At 37.4% G+C, this 18784-nt stretch overlaps 3 protein-coding genes across 3 annotated transcripts; 1 reads left to right on the forward strand and 2 right to left on the reverse strand.

Annotated features, from left to right (window-relative positions):
* The first annotated feature begins 6578 nt into the window (after positions 1–6578).
* Positions 6579–13217, forward strand: LOC110641689 (wings apart-like protein 2). The gene is made up of 13 exons (XM_021793507.2): positions 6579–7319; positions 7723–7822; positions 8247–8586; positions 8773–8885; positions 9406–9534; positions 9641–9734; positions 9873–9983; positions 10068–10696; positions 10771–11036; positions 11688–11838; positions 12101–12198; positions 12284–12365; positions 12648–13217. The coding sequence occupies exons 1-13, from the start codon at positions 6802–6804 to the stop codon at positions 12729–12731; spliced, it is 2715 nt and encodes a 904-aa protein (XP_021649199.2). The 5' UTR covers positions 6579–6801; the 3' UTR covers positions 12732–13217.
* Positions 13218–13307: 90 nt separating this feature from the next.
* Positions 13308–14978, reverse strand: LOC110641690 (uncharacterized). The gene is made up of 5 exons (XM_058130309.1): positions 14682–14978; positions 14386–14600; positions 14140–14304; positions 13781–14016; positions 13308–13677 (listed from the first exon to the last, which is right to left on the reverse strand). Exons 1-5 carry the CDS (start codon positions 14749–14751, stop codon positions 13428–13430), a joined length of 936 nt encoding a protein of 311 aa, XP_057986292.1. The 5' UTR covers positions 14752–14978; the 3' UTR covers positions 13308–13427.
* A 1269-nt stretch (positions 14979–16247) lies between these two features.
* Positions 16248–18230, reverse strand: LOC110641680 (uncharacterized). The gene is made up of 5 exons (XM_021793500.2): positions 18066–18230; positions 17771–17985; positions 17160–17330; positions 16797–17032; positions 16248–16641 (listed from the first exon to the last, which is right to left on the reverse strand). Exons 1-5 carry the CDS (start codon positions 18133–18135, stop codon positions 16389–16391), a joined length of 945 nt encoding a protein of 314 aa, XP_021649192.2. The 5' UTR covers positions 18136–18230; the 3' UTR covers positions 16248–16388.
* Positions 18231–18784: the final 554 nt, after the last annotated feature.

An 18784-nucleotide genomic window follows, 5' to 3' on the forward strand; every position in this document is an offset into this window, starting at 1 on the left:
CGTATTTTCTTTAATAATCAGTTCAATCACGCTTATACTTTTCCATGCCCAAGTAACCTATCCGACGATCGGATCTGGATAACGAGTCGTTGGCACCGACACCGCAGTTGCCTCGCCGTCATACCATGGGATGCGTAACGCCAACCATGTATGCGATCGATGGCTAAAAAGCCATGATATCACATAATCGGGCATAAAAGCCATGCATACGGGCATAAAAGCCATGAATACAGGCGTAAAGCCATGAATATAGGCATAAAGCCTTTCGCAGTACTGCTAAAATAATACCCTATTGGCATGCCAATCTATCCAAACCAATCACATTAGGCCTACTAGGGCATTTTGCACTTTTAAGTTTCACAATTTTTGTATTTCAAGTCTTGGTGTCACTATTCACTTCATTGGTCAACAAAAAGTTGACTTTTGCATAGAAAATAGTTGCATTAGTTTTAACATTTTCAATGTACCACATTTTGCATTTAAAACTTGTTGGCATTAAGCATTAATACCATTTCTAAGCTTAAACCAAGAGAAGCAAAATTTTCAATTTTTGTAACTCAATTTTACTATTCCATTGGGCACTGTTGCAGTAAGAATTTGAGGAAATGGTAAACATGAAAGTTGTTTCTTATTTTGTCTAGTTGAATTTCCTTTTTTGAATCACTCCATTTGGAGTTTTGTAGCTCAAGTTATGGCCAAAATAAGTTTCATCGTTCACGCAATCGTTCATGCTGAGATTTTGGGTCTGGCAAATTTTTGGTCCAACTTTGGTCAGTAATTTAATCAAGTTAAGTTCATAATTTGGTCTAACTTTCTTCTTATGAAATGTTCTACCATACCTTAGGTTTCCATCGGTTCAAGAATCGCCTAAATCCGAGTTTTCTAGAGAGAGTTATAGCCATCCAAACATTACTGCTCAAGTGAAAATCTGCAGAGTTGCAGGTTTGATAACTTAACTTTGCCCAATAATTTGAATGGGTTAATGGCATAATTTGGGGTGATGTTCTTCATGAAAGTTGTTTTTCTATATCATATCTTGTTGCTGTAAAAATTTCAGGTCAATTTCACCATTCTACAGTGAGTTATGGCCAAATGAACAGTTACTGTTCATTTGGTCATTCTGCAGGGGCTGTTTGCAGGGTATCCGGATTGGGGCCAATTTTTGGTCCTCTTGCTTTGGTCTTTTGGGCATGGTTTCTTCAGCAAAAATGTGCCATTATAAGCCTAGTTTCATGTCCAATTGGCCAAACACCAATTGGACCAACACAGCCAAGGATATGGCAGTCCAAGTGGTGAAATCTCACCATCATCTTTCTTGTCTTTAGCGACCTACCATTCCACTTTGCCATGCCATTTTTCAGTCCAATTTATGGTCAACATACCTCAAATGGTCACTAATTGACCATTAGAATGTTCTTTAACCAATTCATAAGCCAAGTCAAATTTTCATTCCTAAACCCTAGCTAAATTTCAAAGTTTTCACAATTTCCCTAATTTACTCTTTCATTCTCTATATATATATATGTATACACTTTAAACATAATCTCCAATTCACTCTAAGTCCATTAATGCAATCAAACTCATTCCTTCCTAGGGCTGCCGAAAATTCATGTACACATACACATGGGTTTGGTTCATTTATTTCACAATTTCTTACCTATTACACATCTCTAACATGGAATTAATGAGTTTTAAATACATATGTGCACTAACCTTTAAGTGGCAGAATTTCTCCAAGCTTAACTTCACTTTCCTTGTACTCTCTTGGCTGCCAAACACTTCCTCTAGGTCCAAGGATTCATTTTAGTGTTGGGATCTTGAGGAAATATGGTGAGGAAGCATGAGAAATGAAGCTTTTGTTTGAAAATCAATGGAGGGAGAAGAGGGAGAGATTCACGTCTTGAGGAAGAAGAAGAAGAAGAGCAGCTAGTTTTTAATTCCTTTGGCCTTCATTTTGTCTCTTTTATTAGTTAGTCACTTGGTTGTTTGAATGCAATTGGTTATAGTTCTTAATGACATCATCAAGATGTCATAAATGAGCATTTCTTTGATTTTTCTTTTCTTTTCATCACTACTCAATTTCAATTTAATTTTTAGTAATATTTATTCATATTTTAGATCATAATAATTGTTTACTCAACTGGACAAGTCGGCCAAAAATCACCTCTGAAGGCGAAATGACCAAAATGCCCTCCGTTTGGCTTAACGGGTCAAAATTATCTGTAACGATTGAAAAATTTTTCTAAATATTTTCTTAGCATTCTAATGCCATAGGAACCTCAATGACCCTTCTCTGGAGTCCCAAAAATTATTTTATGAATTTTTCCCCTGGTCTAGGGCTCCTTGTTGCGAGAACCGCAACTTCCCTCTGGTTACCCATCGCTTGGGCACCGGCTCATTTGACTTAGTTGTATTTTATTTCTAAAATTTTTACTAAATTTTTCTTGTTAATATTTGAGTTAATTATGGTTCCTCACTTTAATTTAAATATTTTTCCGAACGTTCTAGCTGTCCGGACCGACACCGGTCACCGGAACAGTAGAATGTACGGAGTTGTTACCGGGAGGATGTTACAGAATATATACCTTTTATTGATCACTGATGAAAGTCCAGCTAGTGCCATCTCTAATTTCAAACTCCTCAAATAATATTTGTGGAAACCATAGACGGGTCTCCTCCTTTTCACCCTCAACAACAGCCCATGCAACAAGCAATATTTGATCATTCCCATCCTTCCCCATAGCAACTAGTAAACATCCACCCAAAAAAGTCTTTAAAAAAGTTCCATCAAAGCCTAAAAAATGTCTACAACCACCTAAGAATCCTTTTCTCAGAGAACTAAACCCTACATAAAATCTCTTGAATATTGGTGGCATTGAGGATGGATCATTTTCAAGGAAAAAATCAAACCTCCCTCTCTGTCACTTTTCAAAAGCTTAGCCTTTTAAGGCCTAAGCAGCTCATAATGTTGTTTGAGGGAGCCCCTAAATATATTTAATGCCTTCCATTTCCCTCTATAGCATTGGTTCACTATAACTGTCAAAGCATACTTGTCCTTCAACATACCTTGCAACTCTTTCACTGGGATATCAGGCCTTTCCCTTATTTTGCTTAGCAACTCTGTTACAATCCACTCAGCTGTTGCTTGTCTCTTTGTAAGGGATCTAAAGCACTTATGCTCCTTAGCATAAGTTTTGACAATAAAAATATGCTCATTTTGCATCAAACTACCATATATTTTCCATTTGCAACCACCTTCACATACTGCACTAATCTTTTTAATCTCACTCTTTAGAAACTCGACATTATACCCATTACAAATGGCATATTTCTGAATAGCCTCTTTACATTGCTTACTGTCAACAAATCTCATTCCAACTTTAAATTCAAAGTTGGTATGGTCACAATCTGGGTCATAAATAATGTGTTTTATCCTACTCTGCATATGTTCTTCATAATCAAATTCCTCACTTGAAGTTGGAGTGTGTGACATTTTATCTGAATTTAATTCATAAGGAAAAATATTATTGCTTAATAGGTTGTCACTGTGTGAAGGAACATTGACTTCCTTTTCCATCTTTGCACCAACACCATCCATGCCATTGACTTTTTCTTGAACAACTTTATCCTTTTCTTTATTTTTCCTATGCTTCCTAACTGACTGAAACTCATTATCATCAGTTAAGTAGCCCTCAAAGGCATCATTAGGCAAATCATCATCACCACTCAATACTCTATCTGATTCATCACTTTCTTCAGCAATCTTATCCTACTTTACCATACCTTTGCTATCTTAGCATGAGAGTCACAAAGGTCCTCACATATTCCTGGATTGGATCTATCTATTGTATCTCATTAACCCACATTGTGTGTTATGTGCTACCTGCATAAGGTAAAGATGGTGCATCTAGTTCTACTATTATTCCTTCCACTTTATCATGCCACCACAGTTTGCCATCCTTTAGCTAAGTACATTGGCACTATCTTTTTAACCTGTCTTCATGAAAATCATTTTGAATAGCATTGGAATATAATTTCATGTCATATAAAAGGTTATTTTACCTCTCTCGCATTGTGAGTACCACTAAAACCGTTGATTTCGAAATTTCCTCACATTAGGATTACTGATAGTGCTTACCAGTAGTTCACCTCAAAATTGTGTTCTTGGCCTCCTCGACCTCATTGCTAATCTCGACCACAGTCCCTACAAGAGAATTGTGAGGAGTGGTAACAGATTTTAAATTTTTCATAGTACCTTTTTACATGATAGGCCACTGCTTTAAGCTCTCGCATATGTTTTCCAAGTTGCTCAATTAATCCTTTCCTGCAAAAGAAATGGGATTTTGGATGGCCTCAAGCTCTATTGGCTCACCCTCACCCTCGGAAAGCATGGCTAACATAGCCAGAAGATATCTCATGTAAGCATGGGATTTTGGGAGGCCTCAAGCTCTATTGGCTCACCCTCACCCTTAGAAAGCTTAGCCATCATAGCTAAAAGATATTTCCTGCAATTATGGGATTTTGGGTGGCCTCAAGCTCTATTGGCTCACCCTCACCCGATATAGCTAGGCTACAATAGCCAATGATATTCAATTTTCTCATTGCTCGAGCGGCGGCGGTGACTCAAGCTCTATTGCCAGCCCCCTCAAAATTGTCATAGGGTCATTACCCTCTCTCCAAAAGATGCAGCTGATGGAGTGTGCAGCATCCCACTTGGGATCATTACCCTCTCTCCAAAAGATGCAACTAAAGGAGCGTGCAGCACCCCGCATTCTCAACCAATGTGTAACTCAGTCACCCAGCCTACTCCTCTCAGAGCGCTTGGCGTGACAATCAATGGGAGGAACTCGGTCACCCTGCCTACTCATTTTTAGAGCGCTTGGCGTGACAATCAATGAAGCATCCATTGCCTTTAGTGAAATCACTTTGATCCCTTTTCTCAAGGGTGATAATACTTGCACAGTAGATTCCTTCATGCTCTCCACCATTCATGGATCGGTGGTTGCTCTGATACCAACTGTCACGGGTCCAGGTTTTAGCCCTCACTTGGAACCGTGCGGCACTTGGCTTGAACTCTTTCAAGACAAGTCAGCCAAGAGAATCTGTTCAATATGATAAATATATTAGCATGGCTTGGCAAGCTAATTAAGAAAAATATCACAAGCATCACATTTCAACAAGCAACTCAAGCATAATAAAGAACAAGGCACCAGTATATCAAGAACAGGCTACTTCTTTCATTCATTAGTCATAATCGATACAATGAAATAGGGATTCCTTACATACACTTGTAGGCAGGGGGGAAACCTACAGGCAGTGAAGGAATAGGGACTCACCAACCGATGACTGTCGGGCCCAGCACTTGCCGACTAGTCAAACAGTCTCATTAGGTGTTCTTGCACTATTATCCTCATCATTGTTCCCTCCACCTATTATGCCACCATCTATATCAAAAACTTCATAGTTTTGACTTATGGCATTAGTTTCATTTAACTTCTCTTTAGGTGCATCTTGCACTGTATCAATGTTGCATCTTGCACTGTATCAATGTCAGATCCTACCCTTCGAAAGCCTCAACAAATACATGAATATCCCCATTCTCATCCCTTTTCAACATCTCCAACATATCAACATCATTGTACTTTTTCACATATCTAATCCCTTCCTTTTTAGGCATTCCAAGTATGAAATATGCCATTTTCGTTATGTCCCCATATCCTAGTTTTTTCAACTCATCTTCAATATCAAGATAGCTAATCAAATTAACATCTCTATCTTCCCAGTAAAAAATCTCACCACCCTCATACTCAAAGTTATGTTTTCCTTCAACTAAAATCCCATCATGGTGAATAAGTAAAGACACATAACCCATATTCTATCGCCCAAAACAAGAAATAACAAAAACAGTCATGCAAGGCATTTTACGAGAACAGAGCAACACATTACATCCATGCAAAGTTTGTATCTACAAGGCAAGCATTACATACCTCGAATCTTAGACACGCTGAAGGGACCACTTCCTTCTTTTGTCGTTTCCTTTCATTGGATTTGAAGCAGCCACGAAGGGCCCACTGAGTATCGCAAATGGAAATCTTTGCTGGATTAATTAGGGATTTAAAATTTATCAAAGGTTTAACTTAGGTTTTTATAATGGTGGTTTAGGGTACCCTTATTAGGGGTTAATTTAGAGGTTCACTTTAGGGGTAATTTTAGGGTTTCAATGTTGCTAATGTGGCAAGCTTACGTGGCGATGATGTGGCCATTCTGTTAGTGGGTTAACAGATTAGTTAATGGTAGGGTGCATTTAGTAATGGTTCAAAAGTTCAAGATTTAATTAATAGTTTTTATAGTAGAGGGTAAAATTATAAAATTTTACAAATTACAAGATTTTTTTAGCACTTATCCCAAAAATTAAAGGAGAAATAATGTATTTTTAAATTAGAATAATTGAATTTTTAATTTCGTTAAAATATAGGGCTTAATAATAATATATCCTTTTAAAAGCACATTTCAAATTTAAAACCCGGATCCAAATCTAAACCCAAGCCCAAACCCATTAGAAAAACCAACTTAACCAACGAACGATCTCTTCCCCGTCTGCGATTTGTCCTAAACTCTTCTCTTCAGCTCACTATCTCCGATTCTCCATAGCCTCTAATCTATTCCCAGTTCTTATTCTCAGATTAGAAGGGGGACGGAGAAGTTTTGCTAAATTTTTCTTTCCCGAAAGGCCCCTGTCCATTTCCAGTAATGCCAAATCCAAACCTGTACTTTTCAAGATAGAAGATAGAAAATTCAAACATGATTGTTAGAACTTATGGTCGCCGAAACCGGGGCTCAGCCAGGACCTACTCCGATTCGTTAGACGACACCGTTCCCGAGCATTCCTTTACTCTCTTATCATCATCCCAAGAAAACCCATCTCAAGATTTTTATAGTTTACCCTTTTCCTCACAAGAATCTTCGTCTCTCTGGCCTTCCTTCGATCCCGATCCCGATCCATACAACTTCAATTCCTTGCAGGAGAATGCTTTTTCGAATGGCGTTGTTTCTAGGAAGTCGAAGAAACCGAGGAATGGGAAATTGCACAGACCTGCACCTGCTGGAAAGAGTAGTAATCCTAGGTCTTTAGTTCCGGTGACTTCGACTTTGATGGAGGCGCAGGAATTTGGAGAGATGATGGAGCATGTTGATGAGGTTAATTTTGGGCTTGATGGGTTGAGGAAAGGCCAACCTGTTAGAATCAGGAGGGCCAGCTTATTGTCTCTTTTGTCGATTTGTGGAACAGCACAGCAGCGACGGCTCTTGAGGGCTCAAGGGTATGTGGGTTTTTTGAATTTTGGATGATCTTACTTGGTTTTGTGTTTAAAGATTTACTTCAACGTTTTTTCATTGGAATTTTGGTGAATCTTTAGGATGGGGAGTGAATTTTCATTTTGAAAGAGCAGCAAGTATTTGAGAAGTTTCTCTCGGATTTTGAATTTTTTAAAGTGTGGGTTTACGCTTTAGAAATAGTTCTTGGATTTGCTTATTGCTGCATATGATTTTGAAAATTAACAATGAAAAGAGAGTAAATAATTTTTCATGTTTCATGTGGTAGCCTCTATATATACAATTAACGACATTGTTGCCTACTTTTTTTTGGTGCATACCTATTATTCTTGGCTTGTAGAAATCAGAATTTAAATCTGTATGTTGACTTCTCAAGTTTCCTGCTTTCAGGTTGGCAAAGAAAATAATTGATGCTGTATTGGGTCTCAGCTTTGATGACTCCTCCAGCAATCTGGCTGCTGCAACCCTTTTCTATGTTTTGACGAGTGATGTAAGTTGTTCTGCTTAGTTGATGATCGTGAATCTATTAAAGGCATAAGAGGCTAGCTATACTTGGTTTTTTTCTTCATTCATTACTTCTTTAACAAATCAGTCAAGTCGCTTTTGATAGCATCTTAATTCAAAGGTGCTATCTATTAGAAAAGATAATTTAAGATATCTGTGCAAAGGCATGAAGTCGGGTGAAAATTTGTGGCCTTAAATTTCTTTTGCTTCTTCTGAAGTGCAATATTTGTTTAAATATCATGCTTGACAGAATTCTTGGCGTCATACTTGACTTAATTGTTGGGATGAATCATATGCTGATGTTCTTTAACCATTTATCTCCATGTTATATTGTTTGTTTGCTTCTCATATTTGATACAATGAGTTCTATGTAATAAAGGTTCTAAATATGATTAATTTCTTGATTTCAGGGTCAAGATGATCATCTTTTGGAATCACCGGGATGCATTCGTTTTCTAATTAACTTGTTGAAACCAGTTATTTCTACTGCTGCTGAAGACAAAACCCGAAATATTGGCAATAAACTTTTAGCATTACGCAAAGATTCTGATATCTTAAGAGATACAACGAAACTGGTAGATTCCCACTCTGTTGACATTGTTGGCAAAGTTCTGGGAATTCTTGTTAACTCTAAGGACATGAAGTCATATGGTGAGGATGATAATGGAATGGACAGACCAGAGTTGAGCCCCAAGTGGATAGCTTTGCTGACCATGGAGAAAGCTTGCTTATCTAAGATATCATTTGAAGGTATTCTATTTATCATCCTTTCTGTTATATGCATAAGAAACTAATTGTTATGACATCTATTTTGTATTTTTGTTTTAGTAATGGACATTGGTAATATTTGATGTTGTCAAGTAATTAAATCATGGGATGAGTGGCAGATGTTATTAATTGTGCATTTATTCCATGTTGCGGCTTGCATTTTTTCAGATACATCTGGAATGGTAAGGAAGACAGGTGGAAACTTTAAGGAGAAGTTACGGGAGCTGGGAGGACTAGATGCTGTCTTTGAGGTTGCCATGAAATGTCATTCTGTTATGGAGGTGTGAGCTTGTATGTTTGTATGATCTCATTAATGGTTTTGTTTTGTTTTATAATACAAATAGAAATATCTTGAGTGAGCAAGTTAAGAGTTAAGTTGCTTGAACAATTGAAAACATTTCTTATTTTCAGTTCTTACAATAGTTAATGTGATATGACAAGTCAAGGCCTGTATGTAACTGAGAATTCTTTTTGTGGTTTATGTATGCTTGGTTGGGGTGTGGGACCTCTGTCAGACAAATTGAGCATCTAAAGACCTGTTGCTGAAGTGTTGATGAAGTTCAGTTACTTCACGCACCCCTACTTTTAGTTTGTAAAGCAATGATGTGGATCACACACCCAAATCTCCCTCCCCCCAACTTTCCCGGCTGCCGCCCCCGCCGCTGCCCCCCCCCCCCCCAACCCAACAACCTCCCCCTAAAAACTCTATTTCTAGCTATACTTTTTGTAGGTCTGAATTGATCTATTATATGTGGAAGTTATAATTTGTGGTGTGATTATTGTTTGTTTGATTATTCATAGACTTGGACTGGACAAGGTTCAGCCACTGTTCAGGATGCAAAAGACGACTCAGGCTTTCAGAGCCTGGTGCTACTTCTAAAATGTTTGAAAATCATGGAAAATGCTACATTCCTTAGTAAAGATAATCAGGTACATCTTATCTTCCTTTTCATTCTTGCTTCTCCTGTTGACAGAACTCAACTGCTGTGCAATACTGGATTGTCAGATATTAATCAATATTGTTCCTTTAATTTAGATCCATTTGCTTGCAATGAAAGGAAATTTGGATTCTCATGGATGCCGGTTTTCTTTTACGGAACTTATTATAAGTTTCATCAAAATTCTGTCTGGTAAGTTTCCTTTTCTGGATTATTATTATTATTATTATTATTATTATTATTATTATTATTATTATTATTATTTTATGGGTCTAAGTGGGGAGTTTTGATGAGGTTTGGGTTATGATTATTAACGGCCTTGATTTCTAGGTCTTTATCTACTTAAAAGTGCTGCTAATATCTCCGATGATGGAAAGCATTGCAGTCTTTCTGATGGTAGTTATCATGCTTCCGATGTGGCTTTAATTGCAGACCAAAAAGGTACTTGATTATCTCTGCAAAATACCTGCCTCCTCCTGATGATTATTATCTCTTCCTCTTTAATGATTTCATTTACATTTGCAGTAAATGGTAACGAAATTATATACATCAGTTCTTCAACAAATTGCTCTGGTGCAGAGAGGACCTCCTCTGAGAACAGCTTTAATGCATCTCAGAAATCTATTTCCCAGTTTAGTTTTTCTGCTTCCAGTTCTGAAACTACCTCTACATTCATGAATGATGCTTGCCAATTAAGGATGGGAGTCCATTCTTCAACGTCTGGCTCATGTAGCGGGACATTAAGGAGATCTAATAGTGGAACGCCTGTAACTAGCAATGGGTTAAGGACAAAATTTGGGCTTCCTGAGAGAACTAATTGTACAAAAAATACCAATACCAAGTGTGAACTCTTAGAGGATAGCCAAGATCCTTTTGCATTTGATGAAGATGAATTACAGCCCTCGAAGTGGGACTTACTATCTGGAAAGCAGAAAAAACCTCACTCTCGAAATCACAGTGTAATCTCAAAAGATCTTGAAGATGGGTGCCAATATCAGCTAATGAGCCAAGAAGAATCAAGTAATGGTGCAAATCACCAACAAAAATCAAGACAAGTGGAACAACATCATCCCTCACAGGAGAATTCTTACACCAATGCTGCTGAGAAAGAACATTCCAGCTTTCTGGCAGACTGTCTTCTTACTGCAGTCAAGGTGTTCTTCTGATTTACTGAATTGATTTCTTCACATGTCATCTGGTGTTTGTTGTTAATGTATCTTGTTGGCAGGTTCTAATGAATTTAACAAATGACAACCCTATTGGTTGTGAACAAATTGCTGCTTGTGGAGGACTTGAAACTATGTCTTCTTTGATTGCTGGTCACTTCCCTTCATTCAGCTCATCTTTACCTTCCTTCAGTGAGATGAAAGAGTATTCCACAAGTGTTGAACTTGAAAAGCAGAATGATAATCATCTTACTGATCAAGAGTTGGATTTCCTTGTTGCTATATTGGGCCTACTAGTGAACTTGGTTGAGAAGGATGGTCATAACAGGTTAAACTTGTCAAACTTGCCTATGTTGTTTGCTTGAAGCAATTTGTGGCTGATTTTTAATACCTTTACTTTTGTTGCTACATTTTGGCATTTTGCTTATGAAAGCTTGATTTATGTTCTTGCACTTCTGCTCATTATCTAAGATATGGTTAAATATTCTTTATGGAAGAAGACTATACCATTGTTTGGATTATTATCTGTATTGCTTAAATTACATGACGTAATTTCACAAGCCACCACTCATACAACTCATATTCTTTGTGCTATTTATGGATATACACCAGTTATGAGTCTAACTTTCCTGTGTGTTAATTTTGGGGGGTTAGACAATTTAGATACTAGTATGCATATTATGCCAGTGATCTATAGCCAGATCCACAGTTGGTAGTGACCAATGGTAGTTGTCCTAGTTTATGTGATTCTGTAACTTGCCCAGTTGGATCTCTTTTTTGGTTGGTGGAATTTGGATCTCTCAAGCTACTAGCTTGCTTAAGTTCAAAAAAGAAAGTTACTAGTTTGCTCTTAGGATTTCCTTAATTTGTTCTTGAAGTACATTCCTAGCTTATATTTTCGTATCATTATAAATTTGAGGTAATACAAGCACTGGTTGTATTTATTGCCTTTCAAAACTCATAGTAATGTTGACTCCAGGTCAAGGCTTGCTGCAACAACTGTTTCATTACCTAGCTCAGAAGGATTAGATGAGGAAAGTCACAGGGATGTAATTCCACTACTGTGTTCAATCTTTCTAGCGAACCAAGGAGCAGGAGATGCATCTGGAGAAGGAAATACAGTGGCTTGGGTGAGTAATAGTATTATGTAATATTTTTTGTTATGTTCTTTTAAATTTATTATAACTTTATAATATGCGTGCACGCACAATGTGAAGGGTTCTTGGTGCAGTATATTTATACATTAACAGTTTTTGGTTGACAATATATATTCAAATAACAATTAGGAGATGAATAATGAAGGTTGAACTGGTTATTTCTGTTCCTAAGAGCATCGAATTTTCACTTGAGAAAATCAGATCGTAATTAATGTCTTGAATATGCATTGTACAGAATGATGAGGCAGCTGTGCTACAGGGAGAGAAAGAAGCCGAGAAGATGATTGTAGAAGCTTATGCAGCACTCCTACTTGCATTCCTTTCAACAGAAAGGTTTATTATTGCTACCTTTTCACTCCTCTGTTAAATTATTACGTTTGCTGTTTGTCTCAGAAGTCCTTTTTTGGTTTCATGACAGTAAGAGCATTCGTGATTCTATAGCTGATTGCCTTCCAAATCACAGCCTGGCTGTTCTTGTTCCTGTCTTGGAGAGATTTGTGGTATGTGTTTGTTCTAGTTTGATTGGCCTTGAGTATATTAAAGCTTGAAATGTAGTTGTAATGTATGCAAACTCTTGCCCCCATGAAATCATTTAAAAAGGACCTGGATACTTGATCGAAATGAATTGGTTAGCAATCCATTTTCAGATAAATTTGCTTAGAATAGCATATGCGACTCATCTGGGAACCCAATGAGGCGGCACCAGACGTCAAAATTGAAATCAGTTAAAGTAGGGCATAATGCTTTGGTTTAATGAATGTTGATGTTTTTTCTTTCTCCAGGCATTTCATTTGACATTAAACATGATACCACCAGAGACTCATAAAGCTGTGAGTGAAGTAATCGAATCGTGTAGGATACCTTGAAGGCTCAAGGAATGCAAAATTTGTACAGCCTCTTCCTTCCTGTCAGATAAACTTCTGTTGTAAACAATGTCTCCTTAGATTGCTCCAGCACACTGCACACCCATCAAAGCTGACTACCTGCCTGCAATTTATCTGATTGACTTCTGGGAATTCTTTTTCCCCGCCTTTTTGTTTCTTTCCCTTTTTCTACAATATTCTTTCTGTATGGTGCAGGCTGAGACGCTTGTATACAAAAATGATAGTAGAATCAAATTATATTCCTTTGTGCATTATCTATGTAATTTGTTTTTTGTAATTTTCCCCATCAACCCATATTATTTCTGTTTGCAAACATACCCTTTTGTTTTGCTTTCTCAAGTGAGTTAAAGATGTTTTAGTCAGTACGTTGTCAGAACTCTTTAATCTATTGTGTATTGTAAAAGGGAAATTTGTGTACTGACCTTTGTCTATGGTTCCTCTAATGTCAGAAATGTAGTAACTTTTCAACCCTCGTTGTATGAAAAAGTGCCACGACTATTCACATTTCTGAAAAAGGACACTGGCAGAGGTGGGTTGTGGCCCTTTGGGCAATCAAAATTATTAATATGAATGTAATTTTATAGTAATAGATATCAACTTGAGTGTACATAGATTTCCAATGTAGTTTCCAGAACAGCCAAATGCCCAAGATTTCTTCACTTGCAAGAAGAAATTATTTTAACAAGAATGCTTCTCAAGGAAGTTGATGATTAACTGATTCACCTGGTCTGGAAATTGCTCTTGAATGAAATGGGTACCATCCTGCAAGGTCTTCATATCTAAATTAGAAACATAATCCTTTACTTTTCCACTTGTTATGTAGTCCTCAATCCCTGGGAATTTAAGGAAATAATCTTTCCCTCCCATGATTAGCAGCACTGGAACCTCAACTTTTGGGTCATCCATGTCGAAGTCTTCTCGCAGTCCTCTGTAATAATGCAGATGTAATAAATATTAGTATCAGCTAAATGAGATCATGTATGAGGCAATGCTGCTCTCAGTTTCAAGATTAAACTAAAAAAAACCCTTACTTGTAAGGGACTTGCATTGGAGAATCAAATCCAGATTTTTCATATGATGTTGTATAGACAGCAAGATCCTCATTGCTCAACCATGGTGGTAGAGGAGTGGATGGATCCACCAAGTCCATGATCTCCTTATCTTTCTCTGCTATGGGAATTTCACTTCTTGAAAAGAGTATGTAAATATTCCTCCATACAGTTTTCACATCAAATCTTCCAAAGTCAGTCTCAGCTCGTCCAGGTTCCTGTAACGGGATTGATTACAATTTACAAGGCATCTATATTCTTAAATCTTGTAAGCCAAACAAGCAAAATGGCAACATTACAATGTTCCCTAGTAGAAAAGGAAAGGGGGAATAGTCAGACACCTTCCACCTAGTGATGTAGAAACCTTCAGGAAGTTCCTTGTATCGCTGGGGCCTCGGAACAAAGAATGGCACACCTAATGATACAACTCCAGCAATTCTTGTTGGGTGGAGAAGGGAGAGTAGATAAACAGGCCAGGAACCAAAATCTTTTCCAACCAGGAATGCCTGTGATCGCCGAGATTAAGATTTTTTGAAAATAAATACTGTAAAAATAGATGAGCCTTGGCAAAGAATGATCATATCTACCTTCTCAATCTGAAAATACTCAAGGATACAAATGGTGTCCTCCACAAAGTCATTGAAGGATGCCTTTTCAGGTCCTCGATGATGCTCAGATAATCCATAGCCTCTTAAATCTGGAGCAATTGCATGGTATCCAGCATTCGCAACTGCAAGCATTTGGTGTCTCCATGAATACCAAATCTCAGGGAACCCATGTATGAAAACCACTGCTGAAGATCCTGCAGATGAAAAGAAACAATTGAAAGATGAATGAAGCGATTGTGTCAAAATAAAAAATCCAGAATCAATTCTTTTTCAACCTGTTCCAATCTCGGCAATATGAAGCTTCACCCCTCTTATGCCAACAAACTTATGTTGAATCTCCTCCATTGAGAGAGAGAGAGAGAGAGAGAGAGAGAGAGAGTTGACCGATTATTTGCTTTTGCTGAACATCACTGCACCAACTTCAAAATTTACGTTGAATCTCCTTTTGTTTGAAACTCCAAATGGAGAATTGCATTACATGACCCAAAGGCAACAATACAATAAAGGATCCAAATCGTGATCTAAATACACAAGGCCCCCCACAAACCTGCTAAAAGCCTAAGAAACATAATAACAGGCCTAAAGGCCCCAAAAAGCCAGACCCGAGGATCCGATTTCTTTTTCTTGACAGCGCCGCACACCATCTACATCTTGCAGGGGCGTCGACCAGCCAGCGAGCATGTAGTCGGCGAAACGCCCAACCTCAAACAACCCAGGAAACTCCATGCAACCAACAGAGGCAGCCGAGGAAGGGACCCAAATGCACAAAGGATCAATGATCATGGAACAGGTGACTCAGCAGGTCAGACCGACGAGAGGGGGTGGTAGAGCTACACAGCCTCTCTATCTCATGGAGCCTTAAGGTTTGACGTTGGATCCTAAGCCCATATAAAGACCCGGAGATGCCATCACCAAAAGCAATAGAACCCTTCCGCCAAGCTAAACAGAAGAAACCCAAGATAGTAGCAAAAACCGCTGAGCTGCAACACAGATTAACCAAGGAAAACACCCACAATATAATCTCTTGATCTTCAAAACCACAAGCACAAATGTATTTACACCCCACTCCAGCAATGGGAGGGTGGAGTCCCACAGCTGGCGATCTTGGGTAGGGGACCTCAAAACAGAGACAAAGGAAACGAGAGGGAACGCCCTCCACAACGGAGAGAGAAGTTCTTTTAAAAGGGTGATTAAAAAACAAATTGTAAATATTTGCCTCTTCAGCAATGCTTGAGATGCTCTACCTTCTGGCAAACAATATACAAATTCCACCTTCCCTTCCCTTTTCAGTTGCAGAAAATAAAATTAAGCAGATGAAATTAGAAGATTAATTAACCAGTTTAAATTTTTTCTTGCAAATATATATAGCTTTAGCTTGGAATATCTTTATATGCAAGTAAATTCCTTTCATCCTTTTCATCTTAATGGAATTCTCTTCTATCTCCTCATTACTCACCATGTAAAGGGTTCCTCATTATGCTGATCCTGCAGGTGGCAAGAAATATATTTATGCAGGAAACATGAAGCTTCATGCTGGTCACTTTCTTTATGTATGTTAAATAGTGCTGTGTTAGTTGTGGAAATTTAAAATGCCTTCGGTGGTTAAACTTTGGCTCCAATAGTCTGTGAAGCAAAGCAATTAACCAAATGACTTGTTTTCTCTAATATCTTTCAATAAAATGTAGCAATCTGCTGCAATGCCAAGATTTGAGTTCGTATCATTTTGGAGGTGTTCTTTGCAACTCTGTTGCTAACTTGTCAATTCAACTTTAATAGCTTGTGTAGAGATGTTCTGTGGAAGGAGGCCAACAGGCAGCAGAAACAGTAAAATAAATATTCGCAAGTTCAATCAATAGTTTCTTCATTATTCGGCACATTATATAACAGCTATTCATGGAATTTCATCTCCAGAATCGGATTCCACATTTTTCAGAGATTTACACAAGACTAATCAAATCTTCAACACACTTCAGTGCAAATGTTCAAGACCATATATAAGCGTTAAGGAATGTCAATATGAGCTGATTAACCTCATCAGGTGATTGCTCCTGAACAAAATGGGTTCCTTCAGGCAAGTATATAATCTTCAGATTAGGGACAAACTCTTTAAGCTTCTCACCCTCTATGTAGTCTTTTATCCCTGTAAATTTGAAGACATAATCTTTGGCTCCCATGATAAGTAGCGCTGGTACTTCAATTTTAGGTTCTGTTATGCTTAACTCTTCATCAAATGACCTGCAACAACACAAAATTATAGCAAAATTTTTAGCAGATAGCCACACAAGGTGAAATAATAGCGAAACCACAACCTTAAGTACCAAAGAATCTGGATTTAGAACAAGATCATTGGGTTGCTGAACTGCATAAGTAAGATGAATCAACTTCAATACCTGTACGGAACCTTCAAAGCAGTTTGAAAACCAGATTTCTCATATAATGCTCCATATGTTGCAAGATCTTCCTCAGTGAACCAAGGAGGAAGGGGAGTAGAAGGTTCTACTAAATCCATGATTTCCTGGTTTTCAGCAGCTATTGGTATTTCACTTCTGGAGAACAGAATGTAGATGTTCCTCACCACCGTTTTAGCATCAAACCGACCAAAATCAGCTTCTGCTCGCCCAGGTTCCTAAACAACAATCAAAGGAAATGAAATTGCAGACAATTAATATTGATTCTTTATTTTCACCCTCAAAAAATAAAGTATTAGAGAATCACTATTGAAAGATTAAAACAAGAAATCTAAGTGCAAATACCTGCCATCTACGAATATAGAAGCCTTCAGGAAGATTGCTACTGGATTGACTGTATCGACCTCGGGGTCTGAGCGGTACTCCTATTGTTACAACTCCTAAGACCCTCTCAGGGTGGAGAAGAGGAAACATGGAGACAAGCCTGCCTCCAAAATCTTTGCCAACAAGAACAACCTATGCTCATTCAACAAGCCAAAAAGCCAATATGATCAAGCTTTTTTTTTCTCTCCCTTCAATTCCTTTGCCATGGCAAAGAAATCAATAGGCTTTATTTGGAATAAATTACTTACAAGAAAAAAATTTAAATAAATTCTAATACAATTATTTCAATGATTTTTTTTAAATTTAAATAAATTCTAATACAATTATTGCAATGATTTTTTTAAGTTAAAAAAATAATTAAATTCTTTTATTTTAAACATTCTCATGAGAATGGCAAAGAAAGAAGTCAATTGATTGATGTCAGTCGCATATTTTCAATTGTTCTTTTTCCTCTAATTTCTCAGCAACCAAGCATAACTTAAGATTGGAAAAGTCAACGACTTTTTTTTTCTTACATTCACGCACTGAGACACCAAAACAGAACACATATCTCCATGGAAAATTCTTGTTACCTTAGTGATTTCGAGTGAATCCAGAATTCCGAGAAGGTCGCTGACTATATCCCTGTAGGTGGTCTTCTCGGGCTCGGGTGGAGTTTCGGACAGTCCGTATCCTCTGTAATCGGTTGCGATAGCCCGGAACCCTGCGCTGGCCAGAGCAATCATCTGGTGACGCCACGAGTACCATATCTCGGGGAATCCATGCAAGAACAAGACCACTTTAGTACCTGCAGATTAAAGCCACCATGCTTGATTAACAAACAGTCGAATAGCAAGGAACATAGGGATGATCATACTGAAGTGTCACCTGTTCCGATCTCGGCCACATGAAGGTTTAGCCCTTGTACTTTGATGTACTTGTGCTGAATTTGGTCCATTTGATGTTTCAGCGAATCAAACCACGAACTTACTTGTGTGTGTGATGTTTCAGAGTTAAAGACAGACTGATGGATAATTTTATATTTGAGTAAATTATCATTGCGTCATGCATGATGAAAATGGATAGTTTTATATTTGGGTAAATTATTATGACCCCATCCTCTACAAATGAAAAATATCATGTATATGTAAAAGCTAATTAGTTGGTCTGATGCAATCAAAACGCCATTTATTGATTGAAAAATTTCGAACGATACGTAATTTATATTGAATTTAAGGAATAAATAGATGAAATTTATATTTTATTATATATTTTATATTTTATATTTATAATAAATTCACTTTAGATAAAAAAAACTTTTAATTTTATAATAATATTATTTAATTATTTCATCAAAATTTTTATAATAAATTAAGTTAGTGAAATATGAAAATTTCAAATATCCTTTAAGTCTTTCCCTTACTTAAACTCACTTAAAACTCGATATCACTCCCTATGAGAAGAAAATTTCCAGATTTATCACTCAATTTTCATTTTTTTCTCACTTTATAGGCTATCTCAGTGTTAATGGGCGAGAAAAGGATAATTAATAAAAAAAATAAAAAATGATAAGAAGAGGGAAGGATCAAAATTAATCATAATAAAAA

The sequence above is a fragment of the Hevea brasiliensis genome, chromosome 11 (assembly GCF_030052815.1).
Source record: "Hevea brasiliensis isolate MT/VB/25A 57/8 chromosome 11, ASM3005281v1, whole genome shotgun sequence".
Classification (NCBI taxonomy): domain Eukaryota; kingdom Viridiplantae; phylum Streptophyta; class Magnoliopsida; order Malpighiales; family Euphorbiaceae; genus Hevea; species Hevea brasiliensis.

What these genes read in the sequence shown, in the direction of transcription:
- LOC110641689 (XM_021793507.2), top strand. Translation starts at nt 6,802, where the DNA reads ATGATTGTTAGAACTTATGGTCGCCGAAACCGGGGCTCAGCCAGGACC. An exon ending in CGGCTCTTGAGGGCTCAAGG is followed by an intron (nt 7,320 to 7,722) that starts GTATGTGGGTTT and finishes TCCTGCTTTCAG; the next exon opens with GTTGGCAAAGAAAATAATTG. An exon ending in CTGTCTTGGAGAGATTTGTG is followed by an intron (nt 12,366 to 12,647) that starts GTATGTGTTTGT and finishes TTCTTTCTCCAG; the next exon opens with GCATTTCATTTGACATTAAA.
- LOC110641690 (XM_058130309.1), bottom strand. Translation starts at nt 14,751, where the DNA reads ATGGAGGAGATTCAACATAAGTTTGTTGGCATAAGAGGGGTGAAGCTT. An exon ending in TATTGCCGAGATTGGAACAG is followed by an intron (nt 14,601 to 14,681) that starts GTTGAAAAAGAA and finishes TTTCATCTGCAG; the next exon opens with GATCTTCAGCAGTGGTTTTC. An exon ending in CCAATGCAAGTCCCTTACAA is followed by an intron (nt 13,678 to 13,780) that starts GTAAGGGTTTTT and finishes GCATTATTACAG; the next exon opens with AGGACTGCGAGAAGACTTCG.
- LOC110641680 (XM_021793500.2), bottom strand. Translation starts at nt 18,135, where the DNA reads ATGGACCAAATTCAGCACAAGTACATCAAAGTACAAGGGCTAAACCTT. An exon ending in TGTGGCCGAGATCGGAACAG is followed by an intron (nt 17,986 to 18,065) that starts GTGACACTTCAG and finishes TTTAATCTGCAG; the next exon opens with GTACTAAAGTGGTCTTGTTC. An exon ending in TCTATATTCGTAGATGGCAG is followed by an intron (nt 17,033 to 17,159) that starts GTATTTGCACTT and finishes ATTGTTGTTTAG; the next exon opens with GAACCTGGGCGAGCAGAAGC.